The sequence below is a fragment of the Danio rerio genome, chromosome 4, assembly GCF_049306965.1.
Source record: "Danio rerio strain Tuebingen ecotype United States chromosome 4, GRCz12tu, whole genome shotgun sequence".
NCBI lineage: Eukaryota > Metazoa > Chordata > Actinopteri > Cypriniformes > Danionidae > Danio > Danio rerio.
In genome coordinates this window covers 67,735,962-67,761,325 of record NC_133179.1, presented here as the reverse complement: position 1 = coordinate 67,761,325, position 25,364 = coordinate 67,735,962, and the positions used below count along the sequence as shown (strand labels likewise).

General features: G+C 38.8%; 2 protein-coding genes across 3 annotated transcripts in view; both read right to left on the bottom strand.

The window, feature by feature from the left end:
* The window catches only part of LOC137491262 (tripartite motif-containing protein 16-like), a 496,597-nt gene that overhangs the window by 371,527 nt on the left and 99,706 nt on the right, over positions 1–25,364 (bottom strand). The gene's annotated exons all lie outside the window — the stretch shown is intronic.
* Positions 919–24,847, bottom strand: LOC101882744 (NLR family CARD domain-containing protein 3-like). Of its 2 annotated transcripts, XM_073948274.1 has the most exons (8): positions 20,814–20,915; positions 15,937–16,215; positions 13,780–15,601; positions 13,048–13,221; positions 12,737–12,910; positions 3,926–4,099; positions 3,052–3,098; positions 919–2,801 (listed from the first exon to the last, which is right to left on the bottom strand). In XM_073948274.1, exons 2-8 carry the CDS (start codon positions 16,193–16,195, stop codon positions 2,263–2,265), a joined length of 3,189 nt encoding a protein of 1,062 aa, XP_073804375.1. In that variant the 5' UTR covers positions 16,196–16,215; positions 20,814–20,915; the 3' UTR covers positions 919–2,262. The 2 variants fall into 2 exon arrangements, with proteins under 2 accessions (XP_073804375.1, XP_017211274.4); XM_017355785.4 differs by lacking the exons at positions 919–2,801; positions 3,052–3,098; positions 3,926–4,099; ... (1 more) ...; positions 13,048–13,221; positions 20,814–20,915 and adding an exon at positions 24,780–24,847 and having other exon boundaries at positions 13,776–15,601.

The following is a 25,364-nucleotide window of genomic DNA, read 5'->3' as shown; positions in this document are numbered from 1 at the left end:
CAACAGACTATCTAAAGGGGGACCATCAAAATAAAGTGTTACCAAAGCTTTTGTACAACTCTGAACCTGCACCTTGGGTTGTATTTGGGTCATATATACTGAGGAAAATTGGTGGGTTCGGTTTAGAAAAACAGTTGTTTTTAATGCAGAAGAATTTCTTGGAGAAAGTGCAGTCATTGCCTTTTAGGTTTTATTTGGGATTGATTAAGTTTTGGAGTTGTTTTGAAATTTTGAGAAATGAAGATGATCATTATGGTGTGTTAGAGCCTCTTTTCTTTAATCCACTTTTTCGGTTAGACAATGTACCATCCTCCTTAATTACTAAAAGTATGAATGCTGGTTAAACAAAAGTCATCGATCTGATTGATTTAAATGGTGGCCAATGGAAACCTGCACATATAATTGCCAGTCAAGCTGGGATAAATTCATTAAGAATCATAGAAGGTCTAATGAAGAATGTTAAAGCAGCTTTTCCACATAGTTTTACTGATTTCATTAATAATGTTATACGGAGTGGATTTATGCCTCAGTCTTTTCCTGTACTTAAAGTTATTTTTTAAGATTGGGAATAAGGTTTTATACCACATGTGTGTGAAAATTTCACAATTGGGTCAGCTGTTGCAAAGACCAGACACTAAAAGGAGATCTTGGCTTTCTGTTTCCACTGATATCCATCCATCTTTACAAGCCTCCTACCTCCAAAAGATGTGGGGACATTCAGTGGAGAATACTACATTGTATTATAGCCTCAAATTCTTTTGTGTCCAAGATTAATGAGACTGTTCAACCAGCATGTCCTTTTTGTAACACTCTCGACAATGTCCTCCATATGTTCTGTGAATGTGTCAGGCTTAAACCATTGCTTGAACTTTTAGAGAATATGATTGCAAGTGTAACGGGGAGACTGACACAGAGGGATCCATTTTGCAGTATTTATTAAGTCACACTTAAACATCAACAACTCGCACGGCTGTGCGGACATACAACATACACATCAAAGGGGAAGTAGCAGATGACAGACACAGTGTGATTACCAGGCTTGGGTCAGAGGCAGGCAGCGTGATTCAGAGTCCGTGTAACAGGCTATAGTCAGGGGCAGGCGGCGAGAATCAGAGTCCGAGGAAACAGGCTTTGGTCGAGGGCAGGCAGAAGACAGAGCAGAGTCGTGAAACGGGCTGTAGTAGTAAACGGGAGATCAGGAAGGATAGAACGCTCAGAAATGCTGGCCGGGGCTAAACAAGACTTCGCACTGAGGTGTGAGTGAGAGCTGCTTATATGTGGTACGTGGGTCATTAGTGGAATGGAGAACAGGTGTGCTGGAGTCAGAGTGAAAGGATGACGTAATGGTTAGAAGTCCGGAGATGGTGGCCTCTGCTGGTCAGCGAGGGGAATGACTGGGACCGAGTCGGTGACAGCAAGATTAGGCTTTATTTTTTCAAATAGTCTATTCATTTTTGGTTGCAGATACAAGAAATCTTGTCAGCAAAAATGCACACTTATCAATTTCTTAATTGGACAAGCTAAGCTTGTGATCCTAAAATCTCATCAATGTAAAAATTCTGGTGAAAATGTAAACATAATTCCTCTGTTTAAATCCTTAGTAGAGTCGCGAGTGGTGATTGAATATACATATTACAAACATCTCAATAATATTCTGTATTTTGAATGGAAATGGGGTATTGGAGGTGTTTTGGTGACTGTGTGTGATTCAGGAAAATTGGTGTTTAATTGGTAAATGTTTGTATGTTTTAAAAAAATATGTATTTATGTAAAAAATATACAATAATTTTAAATTTTTTGGATGGTGTATTCAAATAATTTTAATGTTCATTAAAGGTGTTGTGAAAAGTCAAAAGTCTCTCTCTCTCTCACACACACACACACACACACAGAAAGAGACACACGCACACACAGAGAGAGAGAAAGAGAGAGAGTGACACACACACACATATGCACACACACACGCGCACACATACAAAACACACACACACAGAAAGACACACACATGCGCGCACACACACACACAGCAGTGAACACGTGCACACATACAGCAGTAAACGTGCATACACGCACATACACACACACGCACATACATACTCGCACATACACCCACACTCTCACACACACAAACACACTCTCTCTCTTACACACACAGACACACACAAACACACGCTTTCGCTTTCACTCACACCTACACACTTTCTCTCTCAAACACACCCACACATCATGATGACTGCTCCTGCAGAGGATTCTGCTCAGTCTTTAGATCAGTTTCACTGATGATCCAGTATAAATACCAACCCCAAACCCAAACCCAGGGCAGAGCGGCTCAGTGAATGTGGTCTGGACTGAGTGGATGAGGCTCATTGTGTCTCTATAGATGTTGTAAAAGCTCAAAGTTCCTGCACTGTGATCCACAAACACTCCTATTCTCCTGCTGAGCGCCTCCACTGGGAGATCAGTGTGTGTGTTATTGTGTCTGAATTTGACTCTGGAGGAAGAGCAGCTCAAACTCCAGGACTGAGCATTACATCCAAACTCACACTCAGCACCTCTTCCCTTCCTCCTGATGCTCTTATATGTAACTGATATATCCACACCATCATGTCCACTCCAGTCAATCTCCCAGTAACAGCGTCCACACACACTCTCTCTGCACAACACCTGAGTATAATAATTAAATCTGTCTGGATGATCAGGATACGGCTGATCCTCTCTCACACACTTCACCTCTCTGTTCTCCTCAGACAGAATGAGTTCAGTGTTTGCTGTGTTTGGATCCAGAGTGAGGAAATAGACATCTGAACACAAGAACACACACATTTATAACCACAGCTGTGTGTGCTTGTGTGTGTGTTTGGGTGTGCTTGTGTGCGTATCTGTCTGTGTTTGTGTGTGTGTGAGAGAGGGAGTGTGTGTGTGTGAAAGTGTGTGAGTGCGTGTGCACGTGAATGTACGTGTGTGTGCGTACGTACGTGCGTGTGTGTGTTTGTGTGTATATGCATGTGTGTGAGAGAGAGTGTCTGTCTGTGTGTGTGTGTGTAGTCCTACATTTGTGCAGTCCTGCTATAATCCTCGTGTGTCCTCCATGATCCAGACTGTAAACACACACAGATGAAAAGAATGAGCTGTTTAGTTTCCCCCTCAGCTAATAAGCTAAAGCTAGCACTGAGCTGCTCAGCTACACGCTCCAAACTCTTGAGCTAAAACACACAACACTTGTTGGTTGAGCCGGGATGCACAATGAATGTAACACAGTGCGTTCTTTTCCTCTGCTGTTGGTGAAGCGAGCGCAGATACTGCTCATGTTGATGGAGACACCCTGCTGCAACATTCATTTATTACAGTGATCACACTTAGCTTTGCCATCGTTCTTCAGCACATGCAGCCTTTGAGCACATGTTGAGTCCATCTCTAAACTATGTTCAGATTATTAAAGCTGCTCGCCAGCGCCCAAGTTCCTGACAGATTAGCAAGTGAAAAATACACATGTGTGCACAGAGAAGAGGAATCCAGATGTTGATTTTAGAACAAGAGTCTGAACATTAATCCAAGTGTCTGATTCCAGAATCTGAATCCATCTTCAATCCCCAACCCTATTCCTGACCTGATATTGTAGGATTCTTCAGCAGAAATGGAGGAAGAAGTTTCTCTGCTCAGCTCAAATGCTGAAACTGTACAGTGTGTCCCGCTTAATGTCACTGTAACTGAGCCAATACACTCCAACATTTACAGAGGAGATTCATTTCACACTCAATGATTTGCTCTTCATAGACATGACTGTAATACTCTACAAGCTGTATCTTCTGTCTGTCCTCACCCCATAACCCCTTACAGAAAACTGAAGCTGATCACAAAAGAGCTTTCTAGTGTCTTTTTAAAGCCATTCAGTGTAAAAGCACAAGGCCAGTGATGCTCCACTTACTTGAGTGTGTCCAGTGTGTAGTTTGGATCCTCCAGTTGTTCAGAGAGCAGCTTGACTCCTGAATCTCCTGGATGATTGTAGCTCAGATCCAGCTCTCTCAGGTGTGAGGGGTTTGAAGTCAGAGCTGAAGACAGAAAACCACAGCCTTCCTCTGTCACCATACAGCCAGACAATCTACAAACACAGCAACAGTCCACATCACACAGTTGGACAATCACACATCTCTTTGTGTTGTGAAGATGCTGACTGCTGTTTCTGCTCATGTCAACAGCAGTGATGAACACACACATCCTGATTAGCTCTCCTTATTGATCGAGCCCTCGCATCAGCAAACACACACACACACTCAACAAGGGCTCGACATCATCTGTAGAAGTGTACAGAGCAAAGACATTGTTCATAATACACCACATCAAGCTGTAAAGTCTGCTGTGAGGAGGAAGAAGTCACACTTGAGCTCAGAAGATCATCTTAAAGTCATGTATAAAACACAACAGAAAATGAGCTGATTTCTGTTGTGGACTAAAACAAAATGAGCTCAGACAAACACAAACCCGCTCTCTTCATGTGCTCATCACCTGACCCACAGTCACATTCCCCTGTCAGTCAGACACGAGCCCTGATCAATAAGAGACTGAGCTGAAGGAAAATGAATGAATGATCTTTAATCTGCTTCAACACACACACATTTGTATAGATATGAATAAATCACAGCCCTGCAGATGTTTAGTTTCTTCTTCTGCCAATCCACTAAAGGGGCTCTACATCTGGTAACACTGTTCACACTGCTGTTAAAGCAGGTAAAGACTAGTTCAAACCTGTAATCTGAAAGCAGTGTTAGCGCTGCACTTTACGCAGGGTTATGAAGCGCTGCTATGGAGCGGTGTTAGCATCGTATTTGTAATTTCAACACTGCATTGTGGTTAGGGATGCAATGATTAACCGGTTTCACTATTAAACATGCTTTAATTCATTACGGTTTATTAATCCTAATGCCCACTGTGCCACGCTTTACATTTATAACTACACACACTGGATTAACTGTGACTGTGGGTTTATAAGGCAAGTTCAGGCAAGTCTGTTATTTCCAATGGAGAGAGCTTTTGTGACTGCAGAAAATGCAAACGGCTGAAGTTTGAGGAAGACGCAATGAAAAGTCCACAGGTTTGCAAACCCACCTTCAGTTACAAACAACGGATTCGATGAGAGCGATGATGAGGTGAATGTTGATCCGCCATCCGAGAGAGTGTTAATCTAACACCCGACACGTCCTCGCCAAAGATGAAAAATGTCATTAACATGCCTGTGTTTTAATTTATTTAATAAATATGGCTGTCAAGCCAGGATCTTGATGGTTTATTGTGGGTATGGTGTTTACATGAAGAAATCTGTGTTACAAGTTAAACAAAAATTCTATTAAACAATTATATTTTGAATTTTAATTCTAATAAACAATTATATTTAGAATTTTAATAGTTTTTGTCTTGCGTTTACATTAATTTTACATTTGAATAGCCAAAATTACAAGTTTCAGTATTTTAACTGTGATCTTTCGCAATTAATTTTTTAAAAAAGGTGCGATTAATTAGTTCATTTTTTTAATCAATTGACAGCACTAATATATATATATATATATATATATATATATATATATATATATATATATATATATATTATATACAGGGAATATATTTGTTTTTCAATTGACAATATGAACAGCTGTTTACTGTGGCTTTAGCCTATATAGGTTCTGTTTAGAACATGGTGTTATCTGTTCTGATATACTGTGTGAAAGCATTTGTAAATTGGACTGTAAACTTACGTTGTTTTGGTTTTGGTTGAGTTTGTGTGTAAAAGTTCAAGCATTTTAAATTTGTGTTAACTGGATGCATTTTGTGTCAAAGCAACAAGAAATGTGTTAATTGTATAGCCCATGAAGACGGATGTTGTGCTAACCGTGTTAAGAGTTTAGGAAACTTGTTAAATATATTGAAAAAAAAAGTGTCATAGCCATTGTAAAAAACTGTAATGTGTTCATCACCTGACCCACAGTCACATTCCCCTGTCAGTCAGACATGAGCCCTGATAAATAAGAGACTGAGCTGAAGGAAAATAAATGAATGATCTTCAATCTGCTTCAATACACACACATTTTTATAGATATGAATAAATCACAGCCCTGCAGATGTTTAGTTTCTTCTGCCAATCCACTAAAGGGGCTCCACATCTGGTATCACCTGTTCACACTGCTGTAAAAGACACGTTTACACTTGTAATCTGAAAGCAGGGTTAGCGCTGCACTTTACCCAGGGTTATAAAGTGCTGCTATGGAGTGGTGTTAGCATCATATTTGTAATGTTAACACTGCATTGTGGTTAGGGATGCAATGGTTAACCGGTTTCACAATAAAACATGCTTTAATTCAGAGTGTCTCCGCTGATTAATGGCCTGAATCTCGATGTTCAGCACAAATGTCAGCTAAATGTAAAATCTAACACTCGACACGTCATCGCCAAAGACACTCGCCTTTACTAAGTTTAAACTGAATCTGCGGCTCATGACGAATAACTGTACGGTTTTGAGCCGGTGGTCATTGTGAGAATCCTGCTCTGCCTGCTCATTTATTGGGTTGGCTGACTCGCCTGCTTTATTCCACAAACACAGGAAAATGTGAATCAGCGCATAAGGAGACTGAGCATTTACAATGACACAAAACATTTAAAGAGTGACAGAAGTGAGACGTTTCTTCCTTTCTTTTATTTTTCTATTTAGATACTCATGACTGCTGTGCAGCTTTCAGCATTGAATTGAATGATTTATTATACTAATAGTGCAAAATAAATATTTCTTACTGCAATGCTTCATTTTTGTTTGATTTATTTATTTTTTCATAAAGTAACAGTAGTAAACAGCAGTAAACAGACTTATTATAGCAGATAACTCACATTCAAGCACATTGAAGGGAGCCTGATAATGAGGAATGCAATTTATTGTTAGTGTTATTGTCATCATCGTCATCAATCATATTTTCTAATTATTAGACATTCCTTTTGGATTTACTGCACAAATATCAAGAAGTCATTATGATTACAGAATTAGTTAGATAAACATTTTTGGCTTTTGTTAGTCCTGATTGATGATGTTTTCAAAATACAATAAATCTGTTAATAAACAATTCACAGTGGCGCTCCTACATTTATTTTTGTGCTGTTACATTTATTCTGGAGCTCCTACGTTTATTCTGGAGCTCCTGCATTTATCCTGGTGCTCCTACGTTTATTCTGGCGCTCCTGCGTTTATTCTGGAGCTCCTGCATTTATCCTGGTGCTCCTATGTTTATTCTGGCGCTCCTACATTTATTCTGGCGCTCCTACGTTTATTCTGGAGCTCCTACATTTATTCTGGCGCTCCTACATTTATTCTGGCGCTCCTACGTTTATTCTGGCGCTCCTACATTTATTCTGGCGCTCCTACGTTTATTCTGGAGCTCCAGCATTTATTCTGACACTCCTGCGTTTATTCTGGAGCTCCTGCATTTATTCTGGCGCTCCTACATTTAATCTGGAGCTCCTGCATTTATTCTGGCGCTCCTGCATTTATTCTGGCGCTCCTGCATTTATTCTGACACTCCTGCATTTATTCTGGCGCTCCTACATTTAATCTGGAGCTCCTGCATTTATTCTGGAGCTCCTGCATTTATTCTGGCGCTCCTACGTTTATTCTGGTGCTCCTGCATTTATTCTGGAGCTCCTGCATTTATTCTAGAGCTCCTGCATTTATTCTGGCGCTCCTGCATTTATTCTAGAGCTCCTACGTTTATTCTGGCGCTCCTGCGTTTATTCTGGAGCTCCTGCATTTATCCTGGTGCTCCTATGTTTATTATGGAGCTCCAGCATTTATTCTGACACTCCTGCGTTTCTTCTGGCGCTCCTGCGTTTATTCTGGCGCTCCTGCGTTTCTTCTGGCGCTCCTGCGTTTATTCTGGCGCTCCTGCGTTTCTTCTGGCGCTCCTGCGTTTATTCTGGCGCTCCTGCGTTTCTTCTGGCGCTCCTGCGTTTATTCTGGCGCTCCTGCGTTTATTCTGGCGCTCCTGCATTTATTCTGGCGCTCCTGCATTTATTCTGGCGCTCCTGCATTTATTCTGGCGCTCCTGCGTTTATTCTGGCGCTCCTGCGTTTACTCTGGCGTTCCTGCATTTATTCTGGAGCTCCTGCATTTATTCTGACACTCCTGCATTTATTCTGACACTCCTGCATTTATTCTGGCGCTCCTGCATTTATTCTGGCGCTCCAGAGTTTATTCTGACACTCCTGCATTTATTCTGGCGCTCCTACATTTATTCTGGCGCTCCTGCATTTATTCTGACACTCCTGCATTTATTCTGACACTCCTGCATTTATTCTGGCGCTCCTACATTTATTCTGGCGCTCCTGCATTTATTCTGACACTCCTGCATTTATTCTGGCGCTCCTGCATTTATTCTGACACTCCTGCATTTATTCTGGCGCTCCTACATTTATTCTGGCGCTCCTACATTTATTCTGGCGCTCCTGCATTTATTCTGACACTCCTGCATTTATTCTGGCGCTCCTACATTTATTCTGGCGCTCCTGCATTTATTCTGGAGCTCCTGCATTTATTCTGGCACTCCTGCATTTATTCTGGCGCTCCTGCATTTATTCTGACACTCCTGCATTTATTCTGGCGCTCCTACATTTATTCTGGCGCTCCTACATTTATTCTGGCGCTCCTGCATTTATTCTGGCGCTCCTGCGTTTATTCTGGCGCTCCTGCGTTTACTCTGGCGTTCCTGCATTTATTCTGGAGCTCCTGCATTTATTCTGACACTCCTGCATTTATTCTGCCGCTCCTGCATTTATTCTGGCGCTCCTACATTTATTCTGGCGCTCCTACATTTATTCTGGCGCTCCTGCATTTATTCTGGAGCTCCTGCATTTATTCTGGCACTCCTGCATTTATTCTAGCGCTCCTGCGTTTATTCTGGTGCTCCTGCATTTATTCTGACACTCCTGCATTTATTCTGGCGCTCCTGCATTTATTCTGGCGCTCCTGCATTTATTCTGGCACTCCTACATTTATTCTGGCGCTCCTGCATTTATTCTGGCGCTCCTGCATTTATTCTGGCGCTCCTGCGTTTATTCTGGCGCTCCTGCGTTTACTCTGGCGTTCCTGCATTTATTCTGGCGCTCCTGCATTTATTCTGGTGCTCCTGCATTTATTCTGACACTCCTGCATTTATTCTGGCGCTCCTACATTTATTCTGGCGCTCCTACATTTATTCTGGAGCTCCTGCATTTATTCTGGCACTCCTGCATTTATTCTAGCGCTCCTGCGTTTATTCTGGTGCTCCTGCATTTATTCTGACACTCCTGCATTTATTCTGGCGCTCCTACATTTATTCTGGCGCTCCTACATTTATTCTGGCGCTCCTGCATTTATTCTGGCGCTCCTGCATTTATTCTGGAGCTCCTGCATTTATTGTGGAGCTCCTGCATTTATTCTGGCGCTCCTGCATTTATTCTGACACTCCTGCATTTTTTCTGGCGCTCCTGCGTTTATTCTGGTGCTCCTGCATTTATTCTGACACTCCTGCATATATTCTGGCGCTCCTGCATTTATTCTGGCGCTCCTGCATTTATTCTGGCACTCCTACATTTATTCTGGCGCTCCTGCATTTATTCTGGCGCTCCTGCATTTATTCTGGGGCTCCTGCATTTATTCTGGCGCTCCTGCGTTTATTCTGGCGCTCCTGCGTTTACTCTGGCGTTCCTGCATTTATTCTGGCGCTCCTGCGTTTATTCTGGCGCTCCTGCGTTTACTCTGGCATTCCTGCATTTATTCTGGCGCTCCTGCATTTATTCTGGTGCTCCTGCATTTATTCTGACACTCCTGCATTTATTCTGACACTCCTGCATTTATTCTGGCGCTCCTACATTTATTCTGGCGCTCCTACATTTATTCTGGAGCTCCTGCATTTATTCTGGCACTCCTGCATTTATTCTAGCGCTCCTGCGTTTATTCTGGTGCTCCTGCATTTATTCTGACACTCCTGCATTTATTCTGGCGCTCCTACATTTATTCTGGCGCTCCTGCATTTATTCTGGCGCTCCTGCATTTATTCTGGAGCTCCTGCATTTATTGTGGAGCTCCTGCATTTATTCTGACGCTCCTGCATTTATTCTGACACTCCTGCATTTATTCTGGCGCTCCTGCATTTATTCTGGCGCTCCTGCATTTATTCTGGCGCTCCTGCATTTATTCTGGCGCTCCTGCATTTTTTCTGGCGCTCCTGCGTTTATTCTGGTGCTCCTGCATTTATTCTGACACTCCTACATTTATTCTGGCGCTCCTGCGTTTATTCTGACACTCCTACATTTATTCTGGCGCTCCTACATTTACTCTGGTGCTCCTGCATTTATTCTGACACTCCTACATTTATTCTGGCGCTCCTGCGTTTATTCTGACACTCCTACATTTATTCTGGCGCTCCTACATTTATTCTGGCGCTCCTGCATTTATTCTGGCGCTCCTGCATTTATTCTGGCGCTCCTGCATTTATTCTGACACTCCTGCATTTATTCTGGAGCTCCTGCATTTATTCTGGAGCTCCTACATTTATTCTGGCGCTCCTGCATTTATTCTGGCGCTCCTGCATTTATTCTGACGCTCCTGCATTTATTCTGGAGCTCCTGCATTTATTCTGACGCTCCTGCATTTATTCTGGAGCTCCTGCATTTATTCTGACACTTCTGCGTTTATTCTGGAGCTCCTGCATTTATTCTGGCGCTCCTGCGTTTATTCTGGTGCTCCTGCATTTATTCTGGCGTTCCTACATTTATTCTGGTGCTCCTACATTTTTGAAGTTGGGAGCACTGGTGCTGCCAAGTTAAAAAGTTCATTTCATGCCCTGCATTGGACAAATACTGTTTTTGTTTATTCCTATTTTTATTATTTATTGTTCTGTCGTTTATTTTCAGTGTAAAATTATTACTTGTTGTATTACTTGTTATTACCAATGACTAAGAGACTTGTAGACGGTCAAAACACTCGGCTTTGTTTAGATTTTAGTAACTATAACTTTGACTTTTTATTTAGTTTGTGGTCTCATTTTATCTGTAACACTGTAAGCTATGACATCGACGGGTCTTTTACTCCAAAGACTCTGTTTTTGCATGTAAGTACCATGGTAAAATGGTGTAAACAATAGGTCTTTGGCAGAAACGTTATAATAACTGAATAACCATCCTTAATTCAAGACTATTGTGTCGGTGGATTAAATGTGCTTGATGGGATGTTTTTCTGTGGACTCTTACCTTTCAAAATAAACCGTGATGTACAGCAATGAATGCGTGTGTGTGCTGTTATTACATGATATGTATGCCTATATATCTAATAAGCGTTTTCTGCAAAACTTGCACAAATTTAGCATTCTTTATAAGCTTTCCATTGAAAAACAACTAGCTTCAATGGGTTCTTAGGGGATGTAGCTTTAAACTGATGTAGAGTTTTTCAAGATTACTTTTGTCCTTTTTGATGTAATTGCATAAATATTGACATGTGGAAAAAACAGTGCCTCAGTGTGTCCTTGTCGAGGCGCTGTGGAAGGGGTTAAGCACAGGGACGGAAATGGACTAGTGTTTGTTTTTAGTGTTATTTTGTGCTGTATTATTTGGTTACTGAGCAGCAGTGAATAACACTAAAATGTGTAGTTTTCATGTGATTTTCTAAACTAGTAGTGCTCTGAAATTAATGATTGCTAAATAATCTTGATAACCATGAAACCGTGATTATTTCTCAGACGTTAATCCTAAAAACCAAAATCTATAATCGTTGCATCTCTTAATTGTGCTGCTACTGTAAGTGTGTTCAGTGTGTGACAGAGCAATGTGTGCTTGTTGCTGCTGGACACTTGGCAACAGAAACAGCCAATTAGAAGCTGATCAGCGAGGCACATGACATGTCAGTAAGGGAAAGTGTGCATCATGTAAACAGCAGTCAGTGAGAGAAAATACATATTCAAAGATAGAAAGTGTGTGAACTGGAGTGATCAGGAGATGTTAGATGACATGATTTGCTCCATGTGTTCTTTCATTTGTACTTTTGACTTTGTCTTCTTAAAACTAATGAGCTACACGGCGACATTTAATATACCTGAAAACATGAGGAGAGTTCAGTTAGTTCATTACTGAGAGAACATTTTGTCCTTTTTTAAATGTGCTTGCATGAGACGCAGAAGTGCTTGTGGTTTTGTGTATATGTGTGTGTGTGTGTCAGAAATATGAGGCCATGGTCTGGTTTCAGTTTTGCAGGTGTTAGAAGTCTGAGGCCATGGTCTGGTTTCAGTTTTGCAGCTGCACCCACGCTGGAAATCTGAATCTGGTGCCTAATTTAGGGGAATCTTACAATTACCATTATGATTGTAATTACTCTTACGCCTCACGTCTGTTGAAGCACTGCGCACTTGAGCACAGCAATATTTAGACTCTGTGTCAAGTTAAAGAACATCTACACACAGCACCAGTCATCTGTGTCAGCTCCACAGCAGAAGAGCAGGAAGAACTCAGAGCAAGTGTTCAACATTTTTATTTACAGGAGCTCAGAGAGCTGTGTCTGGACACCAGTGGGCTTTCTGCTGCACTGTATTCAGTTTTGCATTCTGATTCAATAAACCCTAAGATTACCTGCTGCTCCTCCAATCAGCAACATGACAACACAAAAAGCCCTAATATGAAATAATGTGGGCTATTAAGAAATCGTTTTGTAGTAATTGTTGAGCTGAGAATCATTTACCTCAGTGTCTCCAGTTTACAGTTTGGACTCTTCAGTCCATCAGAGAGAAGCTTCACTCCTGAATCCTGCAGGTCATTGTTACTCAGGTCCAGCTCTCTCAGGACACAGTTTGAGGATTGTGAAGCTGAAGACAAACTCTCACAACTCTGAACAGTGAGATTACACATGACCAATCTAAGAAATAAGAACATAAATCAAATTTACAGTGTATTTTTTGTCATTCACTTAATGTAAATAATAATTATAATTAATCAGTCAATCTATCAATCAATCAATCAATCAATCAATCAATCAGGTGTTTGAATTCAGACCTCAGTGTCTCCAGTTTACAGTTTGGACTCTTCAGTCCATCAGAGAGAAACTTCACTCCTGAATCCTGCAGGTCATTGTTACTTAGGTCCAGCTCTCTCAGGACACAGTTTGAGGATTGTAGAGCTGAAGACAAACTCTCACATGACTGAACAGTGAGATTACAGAACTGTAACCTGTGAGGAAAAACAGAAATAATGATTTTGCATTTACCTATTAATCCAGAGCAGAGACAAAAACACTTGAATGTTGTCTTTTAGTTAAGGCAAAGGTAAAATCACTGTATGGACTCTGTAAACACTGAATTTAAGGGAGAATCCAAGGCAGTAAAATAAACATAAAAGTATTCTTTACTTAACAATTTACATTTTTGTGTGATAATTAATTATTAGTTATCATTATTAAAAACTTTCTATTTTTTTCAAACTCATGTTAACATATTAGAGCTATCAGTTTTGAAATGCACACCATCTATACCTATATGCGTTAAAGAAAGGTGAGATTAGATTATTGTATTGTGTAAAAGAATCAAAGTATTGAAAATAATGTCTGAAAATGGAGTAAACATAAGGAGAACAGATATTGTATACAGCAGGAGATCAGTAATACATGTTTGATGTGAAAGCACAAATAGTCTGTGCTGTTTCTGCTCTGCATGTATATGACTCATGGGTTGCAGATGTGCTGCAAATCGATGTGTAAAATGGGCATAAGTGTATCCAGAAAACTCTTACAGTGCTCTTGTGGTGTTTTTGACCACTGGTATCAGTCTCATCAGTGCTTCATCAGATCTTCTGTATTTCTGCAGTTCAAATTTCTCTTGAGTCTCTTCTGACATCAGAAGCACAAACACCAGACCCGACCACTGAGCAGAGGACAGATCCTGTCTTGTAAGTTTTCCAGAGCTCAGACTCTTCTGGAGTTCCTCTGCAAAGTCATCTTTCAGTTCATTCAGACAGTGGAAGAGGTTGATGGTCCTCTCTGCTGATTTCTCCTTCTTTATTTTCTCTTTGATATAGTCAGTCGTGTGTTTGATATTTTCAGTTTTGCGCTTCAGTTCTGGGAGGAGCTGCTTCAGGCCACTCTGATTAGACTCTAGTGAGAGACCCAGCAGGAACCGAAGGAAAAGGTCCAGGTGTCCGTTCTTGCTTTGTAAAGTTTTCTCGACTGCATCCTTATGAAGTTTAAACAGGGTCTTTGTAGAGAGTTTCCATGTCAGTTCCTTTTTCCTGGATTCAAGAAATGGATTTTCTTTCTTGTTGTTGTAAGTGAAAAACACAAAGAGAGCAGCAATGAACTCCTGAACACTGAGATGAACAAAACTGTACACCTGTTCCCCTGAAATGGGGTTTTCCTCCTGAAACATTCGAGTACATAATCCAGAGAACACAGACCCTTCCTTGACATCTAGTCCACACTTCTCCAGATCTGTTTTGCAGAAAATCAGTTGTCCTTCCTCCAGCTGTTCAAAGGCCAGTTTCCCCAGCTTCAGAACAATGTCTTCAAAAGACCAGGCCTTGGCTTTAGGTTCAGAGTTGTTGCTGTATTTTTCTTTCATCTGTTGCTTTTGAGACAGTAAGAAGTTGATGTACATCTCTGTGAGAGTTGTGGGTGTTTTTTCATTGCTCTCTTGACCCAGCAGAGGCTGAAGAACAGTGAGAGAGATCCAGCAGAAGACGGGGATGTGGCACATGATATACAGACTCCTGAATTTCTTGATGTGGCTGATGATGTTTCCAGCAACCTCAAGACTGCTGTTTTTGATGAAGTACTGCTCCTTCTGCTCATCATTGAATCCTCGCAACTCAGTCACCTGATCAATGTAGGTTTGGGGTATCAGACTGGCTGCTGCTGGTCTGGATGTGATCCAGATAAGGGAAGAGCGAAGCAGCTGTCTCTTTAGGAGATTTGTAACTATCTTATTCACTGTCATTTCCTTATCAACATCAGTAAAGCCATAATCCTCTTCAAAGTTCAATTCAAAGCGATATTCATCCAGTCCATCAAAGATGAACATGACCTTGCAATGTTCTTCAGGAAGAGAGCTCAGTCCTCCCGGTCTACTAAAGAAGTACTTGTTAAGCAGACCTATGAGACTGTACTTTTCTTCTTTAATCAGATTCAGTCTACGGAACGGCAGTGGAAATATGAAGACTATTTCCTGATTGTCTTTTTCTTCAGCCCAGTCAAGGATGAATTTGTTGACAGAGACAGTCTTTCCCACTCCTGCGATCCCCAGTGTCAGGACTCTTCTGTTTTGTTGACCTGTGTCAGGCTGAACTTTAAATATGTCGTTACACTTGAGTGGTTTATCCTTGGCTGTCTGTTGGTTGTATTTTGACTCTATCTGTATCACCTCATGGTCATTTTCTCTTCCTCCAGTCTTGTTCTCCACCACATATAGATCAGTGTAAATATCATCCAGCTTCTTCTGGTGACCCGTCTGTGAATTACCAAGCAATATCTGCTTATAGTCCTCCTTTAACTTCTCCTTTAGTTCACGGCTGGTGTTTGTGTAATCAACAGGAGGGGATTTACAGCTCTCTGAAGCTGCACCTTTACAAGAGAGAGGAAAAAAACTAAGTAAAACATGATTATGCCCTCAAGCTTCCCTTTATGAAAAAAAAACAATTACACATATAAAAAAATTTAGATGAACTAAGACAAACATATAAATGTTGATCATGTGAAATTCAGGCACCCATTTACATGCATTAGCATCATGATTGACCATCACTGTTGTCCATAGCAATGCTGAATTTAAGACATCTGAAGCTGTGCAATAAATGTTATGACAATACATCTGACTCAAAAAAAAATTGCTAGGACAGGGTTTTAACATGGAATTAAATAATCACATTTCTAAATTTTGACAAGGAATTAAACATTACCTTGCTTCTGTGTATTCTCCAGCTCTTCAGCCAATTGATTCTGCTTTATTTTCCTCAGGGTGTTCACTGTGATCTTCACAGCTCTTTCTGATCCAAAACATGACACCATCTTATCCACTGTATCCAACCTGTCTGCATTCTCCATTTCAGCTTTTGAAATATCTCTATGGTCATTTACTAAGCACCGCTGAAACTTCTTTAGTTCAGCTTCTAACAGTTCATCCAGTGAGTTGTCGAGCAGCTGTTTAACATTCGCCATGGTGCTTCACCTACTCACAGCTACAGAACAAGACAACAACAAGAGCAACAAAATCTGCATTAGTTTCACAATTAACATATGGACCTAAGCATTTATTATTTATTTGAATAATGCAATTACCCTGTAAAAAAAAAATCACATTTCAGAAAGCTAAATATTGAAAATTGATTGCCACTTTTTTAAGTGGCTCTTACTAACCAGAAATAATGTAGATGTTTCTTGTTTATCTACTTTAATTCTTTTTTTGAGCAGAAGCTCTGTAACTCTATCTCCTCACAGCAAATTCATTGGTGTTAAATTTCAAGTGTTGTGGTAATTCAGAGTAAAGTGTTAAAATTTTAGAGTTAGATAAAGGTAAAATAACCCTCTCGGCGTTAGAAGCTGATTTGCCTCCTTGTCACACAGAGTAAAGTATCTACCTTTGTAGAAAACCCTTGTATTTGAGAAACTAATCAGAGTGTCTGAAATCTTGCCACACCCTCATTCACCTGGCCCTTAAATTAGTCAATTAGTTTAGTCCACTAGACAGAGGGAATGACCACAAATAAGTGAATTGAGACACCTGCTGTTGAACACCTGCTGTTAACAAGCACAATCACTGAAGGAATAAGAAATTGAAGGAAGAAAAAAAACTACAGACACAGCCTCACACCAAACCAGCTGAATTAAAACAGAGGATTAAACAACTCCATTAAATAATAGTATAAGCAGCTTCACTGATTACAGTTTGACTTCATTTCTGTAAGAATATTTGACACTGAACAGAGGTTTATATTTTTTTATTAAAAATATTTCATTTGACCTCACCATCATGGAGATCAGAGGCTGCTTATTTGAGCTCTTGAAGCTTTACTCTTATATCCTAATGTTTCTCTGACTGTTATAGCTGTGTTTCTTAAACTCATCAGTTATAGCAAGAATAGTCAAGAGAAACTATACTGTTTGTGCTTAATTGTTATAGATTTAATTTCAGGTGTTTATTAAGTTGATTCATAAAAATATGCGAACATAATTGCATTAAATTTGCATGGGACAATACTACTGGCAGTTTGCTGCTCTTCATAGAAGATTAAACAAGCAATTAGGATGCAATTAATAATTAAAGTTTCATGCACTAAACATTCAAGCTCCAGCTTGCTTACATGAAACACAGACATCAAGAATCAGGATATGAACCTCAACCGTGGTTGCTAAAAAAAAAGCTGCATAGTTCATGCCGCAATGCATGCTGGGTGCCAGCATAGTACAAAGCTCCCAGCATGCATTGCAGCATGAATAAATTATGCAGCTTTATGTTCTTACAATCTCTTTCTTTTCCTTTATTTTGTGTTGTTTTTGGGAGGTGATATTTCAGTAGAGTGTTTTTTTTACTTGATTTTTATTTTTTTGTTTGTCACCATCATTGAGATTCAAAGACTAATTGTTGATGTCTGGGTGTTTTTGAGTTCTGCCATAGATCAAACATTTTCCTTGTAGACAGTGGTTTTAAACCTGTTATAAAGTCATTAATTATTGGAGCTTCAGTTGTTTCATTTATGTATATTATTTATTTTTCGAACATAACTAACATGATACTGAAGTTAAAAAAAAACAAGCAGGAAAAGAAGGTTATGATATCATAAATATTCTCTTCAGACTGACACTTTAATTTTCGTTTGGCTTTCCATGCTATATGTATAAATAGTGATTAACACTTACTATAGCAGCCAAAATAAAAGATATTTATAGCAAGAAGTTGAAGAGCTTGACTAAAGCAGACTCTGTCCTCCATCATGGTGACTTCAAATGAACAACAGAAATTTCATTAAGAGCTTTTGTTCACATGACAGAAATAAAGTCACAGGTCAGTAATAGGTGAAGCTCCATGATAAGTTGTTTAATGTGATGAGTTTTTTTTTTTTACAGATGTTGAAAAATAAAAAAATTTATTGTGTAATTTGTTTTATTTTTATTAATTATTATTTTATTTAGAGTTTTTTTTTCTCAGTTGATTTCATCTTTGGTTTTAGTTTGTGTTTTTCTGTCCTTCAGTGATTCTGCTTGTTAACAGTTGTTCATCAACAATTCTCAATCCTCCTTTAATTAGACACTTAATTGTCTCATTAACTTCATCACTGTCTGAGTGTTCAGCCCTCTGTAGTGAGGACAATAGTTAGGATTTTGCTCTGGAATTTAGGGCTTAAGTGTGTTCGAATGAAAAATACAGACTGTGGGATGTATTTTTAACAGAAATATTCTGGAAACTGAATTTACGAATGTAAAATGTTGAAAACAGCAGATTACTGACAACCACTGCTGCCAGTATTTTGACATACATTTAACAGATATTTTACACAATAAGAGTTTGCTAATTAACACTCTGGGTGTTAAAAATTTTAACACTTTCAAAAATGTTATTTTAACACTTATAGTGGTTCCCATATAAACACTGAGGGAGTGTTAATTTTAACTCTAAGGTAGTTAAATCTACCAAATCTAAAATTTGCAGTGTGAGATCGATAAAAAAATACAGACTGTTGAATGTGTTTTTAACAGAAATATTCTGTAAACTGAATTTATGAATGTTAAAAACAGCAGATTACTGGCAACCACAGCTGCTGGTATTTTTCCGTAAAATCTAAAAATGAAAAAAAAAGAAAAACAGCAAAACGGTTTTTGTGTCACCATTGTGGAGGATAATAGCGTCTCTGTTCAAGTCCAAGATGAACTAAGAGTATTTGATGTTATGCTGCATCTTCTTTTGTTTAAAGGTAACTGTGTAGTTACTAATGCAGCCAAAATTTGTTTGCTAAATGCAATCACACATGAAAACATTATTGCATCTAAAGACTTTACATTTTTTTGCACTTAGCTATGATTTTGTAAACTGAACATTGTATTAGTTCATGAAATATGTTTTTATTTTTTAATTTATACAGTTATATAAAACTTCCATGTTTTTCACAGAAAGATTCTGGCAACCACAGCTGCTGGTATTTTTTCGGAAATTTAACAGATATTTTACACAATAAGAGTTTGCTAATTAACACTCTCTTGGTGTTGACAATGTTAACACTTTCAAAAGTGTTATTGTTAACACTTATAGTGGTTCCCATATAAACTCTGAGGGAGTGTTAATTTTAACTCTAAGGTAGTTAAATCTACTATCTAAAATTTGCAGTGCTGAATCATCATACAGTAGTGTTTATTTAGACGTTCAACTGGTTAAACAGAACCATTTTAGAAAATAAAACCAGTTTTGGAAAAGACTTCAGATGACAGGTGAGATCGGTGGAGAAACACACACACATATGTCCACTGTTAAAAGACCCTGGCATACTACATAATACGAGTACAAATACCCATCACTGTAATAATACCCTGAAAGGGACCTTTCCGAACCTCTAGTTTAGATCTTATATTTCATACAGGGTACAAAATAAGGGCCTGTCATGGACCTTTAAAGGCACAGTGATACCTAATGTACCATATTAGTACATATTTATCTGACAGTGTTGTAGAATTATTGCAAAAAAAAGTTAACACTAAAAAAAACTGAAGACTAATATAATATAAAAGCTCTTGAGATGTAGTTGTACATGCTCAGAATCATCTGAATCATGTTGTTTTTATAGTGACACACATGGCACCTATAGCTCAGTTTATGCTGCTTCTTAAAAGAACTGGATGATCATTGCAGCAGCTTGAGAATGTGCCCTGGTAGCAAGAATTAAAGAGGTAAAGTTGGTTTTATATTCACACATTCTGACTTTTCCCATAATAATATAATTTCATAAAAGTATTATTTGCAAGCTCTAAACAGCGAAATCATATTAGCAGCCAATGACTATCAAAGTACAACATTGTTCACAGTCAAATCTACAGTGTTAATGTTGTTTTCAAGTCACACTTGCATGCTAATTCCGATCGAATATTCAAAGTAACATCGTAAACAATATAGAGACCTCTAAATGAACGAATGTGCGAATATAAAACCAACTTTAACTCTATGCAAGAATTCTTGCCCAGATATGTTATAAAGCTGGTAGAGCAGGCATTCATCCAGCATTGGTTTACAGCATGTGGGCCAAACATTGGCCAGGTTTGGCAGAGGTGGCACCGTCTTTCAGGCAGCATGCAAGACATGGGCCAGATTTTAAAAATTTATATGTGGGCCATGTTAGTTTGGACTATCTTGACCCACTTTTAAAATACATTTCAATGATTTTTTGAGTAATGACATATTTTGGTGCACAAAATTGTTTCCATCTTCCTGTTTGCATTTTGTAATGCTTTCATTTTAATCCAGGAAACAATCCAGATTTATTAATTTGTTGTTTCTTGTATGTTGTGAAATAACTGAATTTAAGTGGTATATTTATAAACTAATTTCGAGAGGAGCATGTGCTTATGATTTATAGCACCTGGTCCACATTAGCAAACACTGATTTACCAATCAGATGACTCCTTCACCTCTATAAATAACCAGAGTATCTTACTTTAACCATCTTTGTCTTGAAGACCGCTCTGTATCACAATCAGCAGTTAATCCACAACCCGGAACAACCATTACTACTACTAATACTTCAAAAACAACTATAACTCCAACAATTTCAAAAACAACTTAAACAACACTTACCTCTAAAGCTTCCTGCTTGTCCACAGATCCATAACATTTAACAGCTGTTTGCTGAAATACGTTCAGTAGAGCAGCATCTCAAGTCATAAACAATAGTGATTTGATCAACAAAATGGCCGCTGGGCTTTTTGTATCTTTTGCACGGCCTGATTGACACTTCTTTAAGCCAATAGCTGTAAAGAGAAGCGTTACCTTCCAATGAGCTCTATAAAACTGGAGATGGTCCTGCCCTGTCTTTTTACTCTGTCGCAAAGTCTTTATGAAGAATTGGGCCAGATACGCTCGTGATTTTACTTTAGTTAAGATTCCAACACAATGTTATTCATGGATTAAAGTAAAGCCATTTACTAACATTCCATTCACAGTTTTTACTAATATACAGTTGATATATTAAAATAAATTATTAATAAATAATTAAACAAATAAATAATAAATAAATAAATACAAATTAAATTAATTTATAGCTGTTTAATTATAAGATTATACGAGTAACTCATATGTCCATACACAAGTGCCATAAGCTTATAATGGTCAATTGATAGGATATGAAATGGCAAGAAAATTTATTTCTTGCTTTACTGCTATGAATAGAAGTTTAAACTCCACTATGACTTCACCTGCTCAGTCTTCAAGAGGTACCAGTCTTCCAGGACCACCAGACAAGCCACACCTCACATCCTCAGCTTCATCCATCTGCCATCCCATGGGGGGATGAATGCCCACCCCTACCATCCTTGCACATAGTGTCAACGAAGCTATCGGTCCATGCATTAACAAAGGCTCTTCCATTTTACAGTTGCCCATGCCCTTATTAAGATACCTCGCATGCATATCAGCTAAAGCAATTTTTCATATCTGCCGTACATATATTATGTTGTAAAGATTTAATTTCTGATTCTCTTTGTTTCTCAATTTTAGAAATCATGACTGCTGGCTCCAGAAGCTGACCCTCATCCAACTTATTACACTCCACATCTATTCCAAATACATTCACACTCTTCACAAAGGATACATTTCCACTCTCACAGCCCACACCCCGATGCCATGTTCACACTAGACTTTTTAGTTTTAAGATGTTCTGAACCACCGCAACTGCAGTGACGCTCTAGCTGAGCCCTCATTCACATTCATATCTACATATCACTACTGACAACATTTAACATTCCCGCTGGAGCACTCATAAGCAGGGCTGGACTGGGGCAAAAAATCGGCCCTGGCATTTTGGGCCAGAGCGGCCCACTAAATTCAATCAAAATGCTATCTATCTATGCACGTCCAATATTTTTATCAACTCATATTCTATAAAACACAAAAGCCATATATATGAAATAAATAAATAAATACAAACTTTAATCTCAATTTAATTAATGTATACTGTCCATAAAGATATTTGTTGAGTTCTAAAAAATACACTATTCATTCATTTATTTTTCTTCGCATAAGTCCCTTATTTATCAGGGGTTGCTGCAGTGGAATGAACTGCCAACTATTCCTGCATTTTATGCAGCAGATGCCTTTCCAGCCACAACCCAATATTGGAAATCACCCATACAAACTCATTCACACACTTATACGCTACAGCCAATTTAGCTTATTCAATACACTATTCACTCAGCCTATATACAATAATAAACATAACAAAAACTGCCTGCTAATGCATGGGTAAATCTTCAAAGGGAACAGTGTACTTTATAACCTCTTTCACCTCATCCTGTTTTCTGTTTCACTATCTAAACAATGAAAACATAATATAAGTCAAATTTGTTTCATTTTGATATTATGATTAACAGACACCAAACAGCCTCGTGTAGCTGCATATTTATATGAGCATCTTCACTCTGCATATTTATAACAAAACAGGGCTTAAATATAACTGTCTCCTTTCATTTCCATTCAAAAGAATTAACTTTACTCCGTCTTATTTGCAGAATATCTATATAGTTATATATATATATAATATAGACTATATAATATAGTTTTAATAATCAATAATAGCCATTATAACAGTATAACGTACATTAAATATAAACGATAAAGGTAAGCAATCAGTCAATGTGCAGAATCAGTGTATGTGGTTACATAAATTAATATATTAGCTTATCTTTGCACTCAGCCAAAACAGTTAACTGAGAACAAGTGATTCAAAAGACATAAGAGTTGTTAGATAGAGACAACAAGATGAATATCACGTTTAACAACTATAGTGAGATGAGATCATCCAGCAGATGAACTGTCTGACATGCACTATACTCTCACCTGGGGTTTATGCTCACCCACTGAACTACTGGCTGAAGGTCTTAAGCCGTGTACTAGAATGAACAGAGAACTTTTCAGAATCGCTAAATGAAACGCCGGTGTATTTCCCACGATTTCTCTGCGCCTCCCTTGCGTTTCTTCTCTCTGACTCTCGACTATTTTGACAAATACACACAGACGACGCACGCTCACACTGAGTCCAAAATAGGAGTTTGTGATTGGGCCAGCCCAATGTCAGTAAAGAAAAGAACCAATGGGCTGCAGAGTGTCACATGGGCCGGCCCGGTCTGTCTGTCCGGGAAAAAAAGCATCTACTTTCACATAGTCACAGATCACATGAGCGTCAATTAATAAGGCAGAAAAAAAACGATAGGCTGCAAAGCCTTTTATGGGCCGATCAGATCATAAGACGATGATCAGCCCGGCCCAAAAAGTGCGTCGGCCCACCGGGAAAGTGCCCGGTTTGCCAGATGGCCAGTCCGCCCCTGCTCATAAGGCTCCAGTACTGAATACCACCGCACCTCTGCAACAGCAGAGACGCTCCGCTGAGCCTTATTTTCCCTCTGCACCACTGCCGCAGCAGTGACGCTCTGCTGAGCCCACACACATCTCCATTTAGCCAAACCTACCGACATACCCCCCAGCACCACCACAGCTATTAAATCGCCTCTGCGGCAGTGTACTTGCCTTCCAATATTGACTTCCACCGAACCTCTGCAATAGCAGAGAAGCTCGCTGAGCTTCTTTTCCCTCCGCACCACTGCGGCAGCAGTAACACTCTGCCTGAGCTCATATACACCCTCATTTAACATATCCCTTCAGACAGCATGCCAAACAAGCTCCATAATCAATCATCAGCTAAGGGCGAACTCTTGAAACAGCACACATGACTCATATTGAGCTCTGGTAAATATGACACCAGATCAAGCTGTCTGTAATTTAGAATGATCTAAACACATTTGTTGAAGCTGTAAACTGAAGAATCAAACTGAAGAAGATGTAAAAAACAGAGTCAATACCTGTGTTTCTCTGAGAGAGAGCCCTTTACTTGCTCCTCTGCCATACTGCAAGTAAAACACCACTGCAGACCTTAGCAGAGCTTTCAGGAAACAATCATACATACATATATATATATATATATATATATAAATATATATATATATATATATATATATATATATATATATATATATATATATATATATATATATATATATATAGTCCTTAACATGAATGCAGTTGGTTTAATCCTTGATCTGACATCCCAGGTACTTCACATTTGATTTAAGATAGCCAATTGTTGACTTAGTGAGTATTAAAATGTCTATCTACTAAAGAGGCTATTTGGTTAGTTAATGAGTTACTCTGACGGTTAAAGGTTAAATGCAGTTTTGTCTAAGGATCGTCAGCTTGTTTTTCAGCAGCTTTAACTTTACATTTGATTTCATGACTCTGAATGTTTAGAGTTATATTTATTGCTGAATTATTGAAACTACTGAGTCAGTATAGAGCTATAGAGGACAACAAACACTTTAAAGGGATTAAAAATAAAGCTTTTAGACACAGTGTTTAAATCACCGTGTTTGACTCAGTGTTTAATCAGTGTTTGAGGATTTGATCTTCAGGATCAGACATTTAAATCACACTCAAACATATAAAACCCCTTCGTCATCTCCACAAATCAGCGTAATGTAGAAGTGTTAAACTCACATGCAGAAGTACAGACGCTCTTGTGCAGCAGGAACACAATCTGAGCTCTTTGACTCCTTCACTTCAATAAAACACACCTATGTGATCTACAGGTATATCCTGAAATATTATTGGCTCCACTGAGTGACACTGACATGAATATTCATGAGATTCTACAGACTGTATGTGTGTTCTGAAGTCAACACAAACCACGAGCTGAAGATACCTGTGCAGTTTCTCTAAGCACAAGTGTGTTGAAGGAAGATTTAGAGAAGGTACTTCACATGAAATCTGAGAGGTCTCTGAAGAATATTTAGAAAAATGTTAAACCTATAAATAAGATTAGAGTTTTATATATAAATGAGTAAACCTCATACAGATCTCTCTATTATATTATTATTATTATTTTCTATAGGATGCTGTTCATTAATATTCAGTGAGTGTGTTTATACAATAGATTAGTCAGTACCAAAGGCAAAACTGTAACTAACTGAACAAAATAACTGAAGATCACAGTGAAGAGAAACAGCACACACAATTGAATAATGTTTAAACAGAGGAAAAATTAAGAAAACCATTAAACAGTATTACATTTAGTTAAAATGT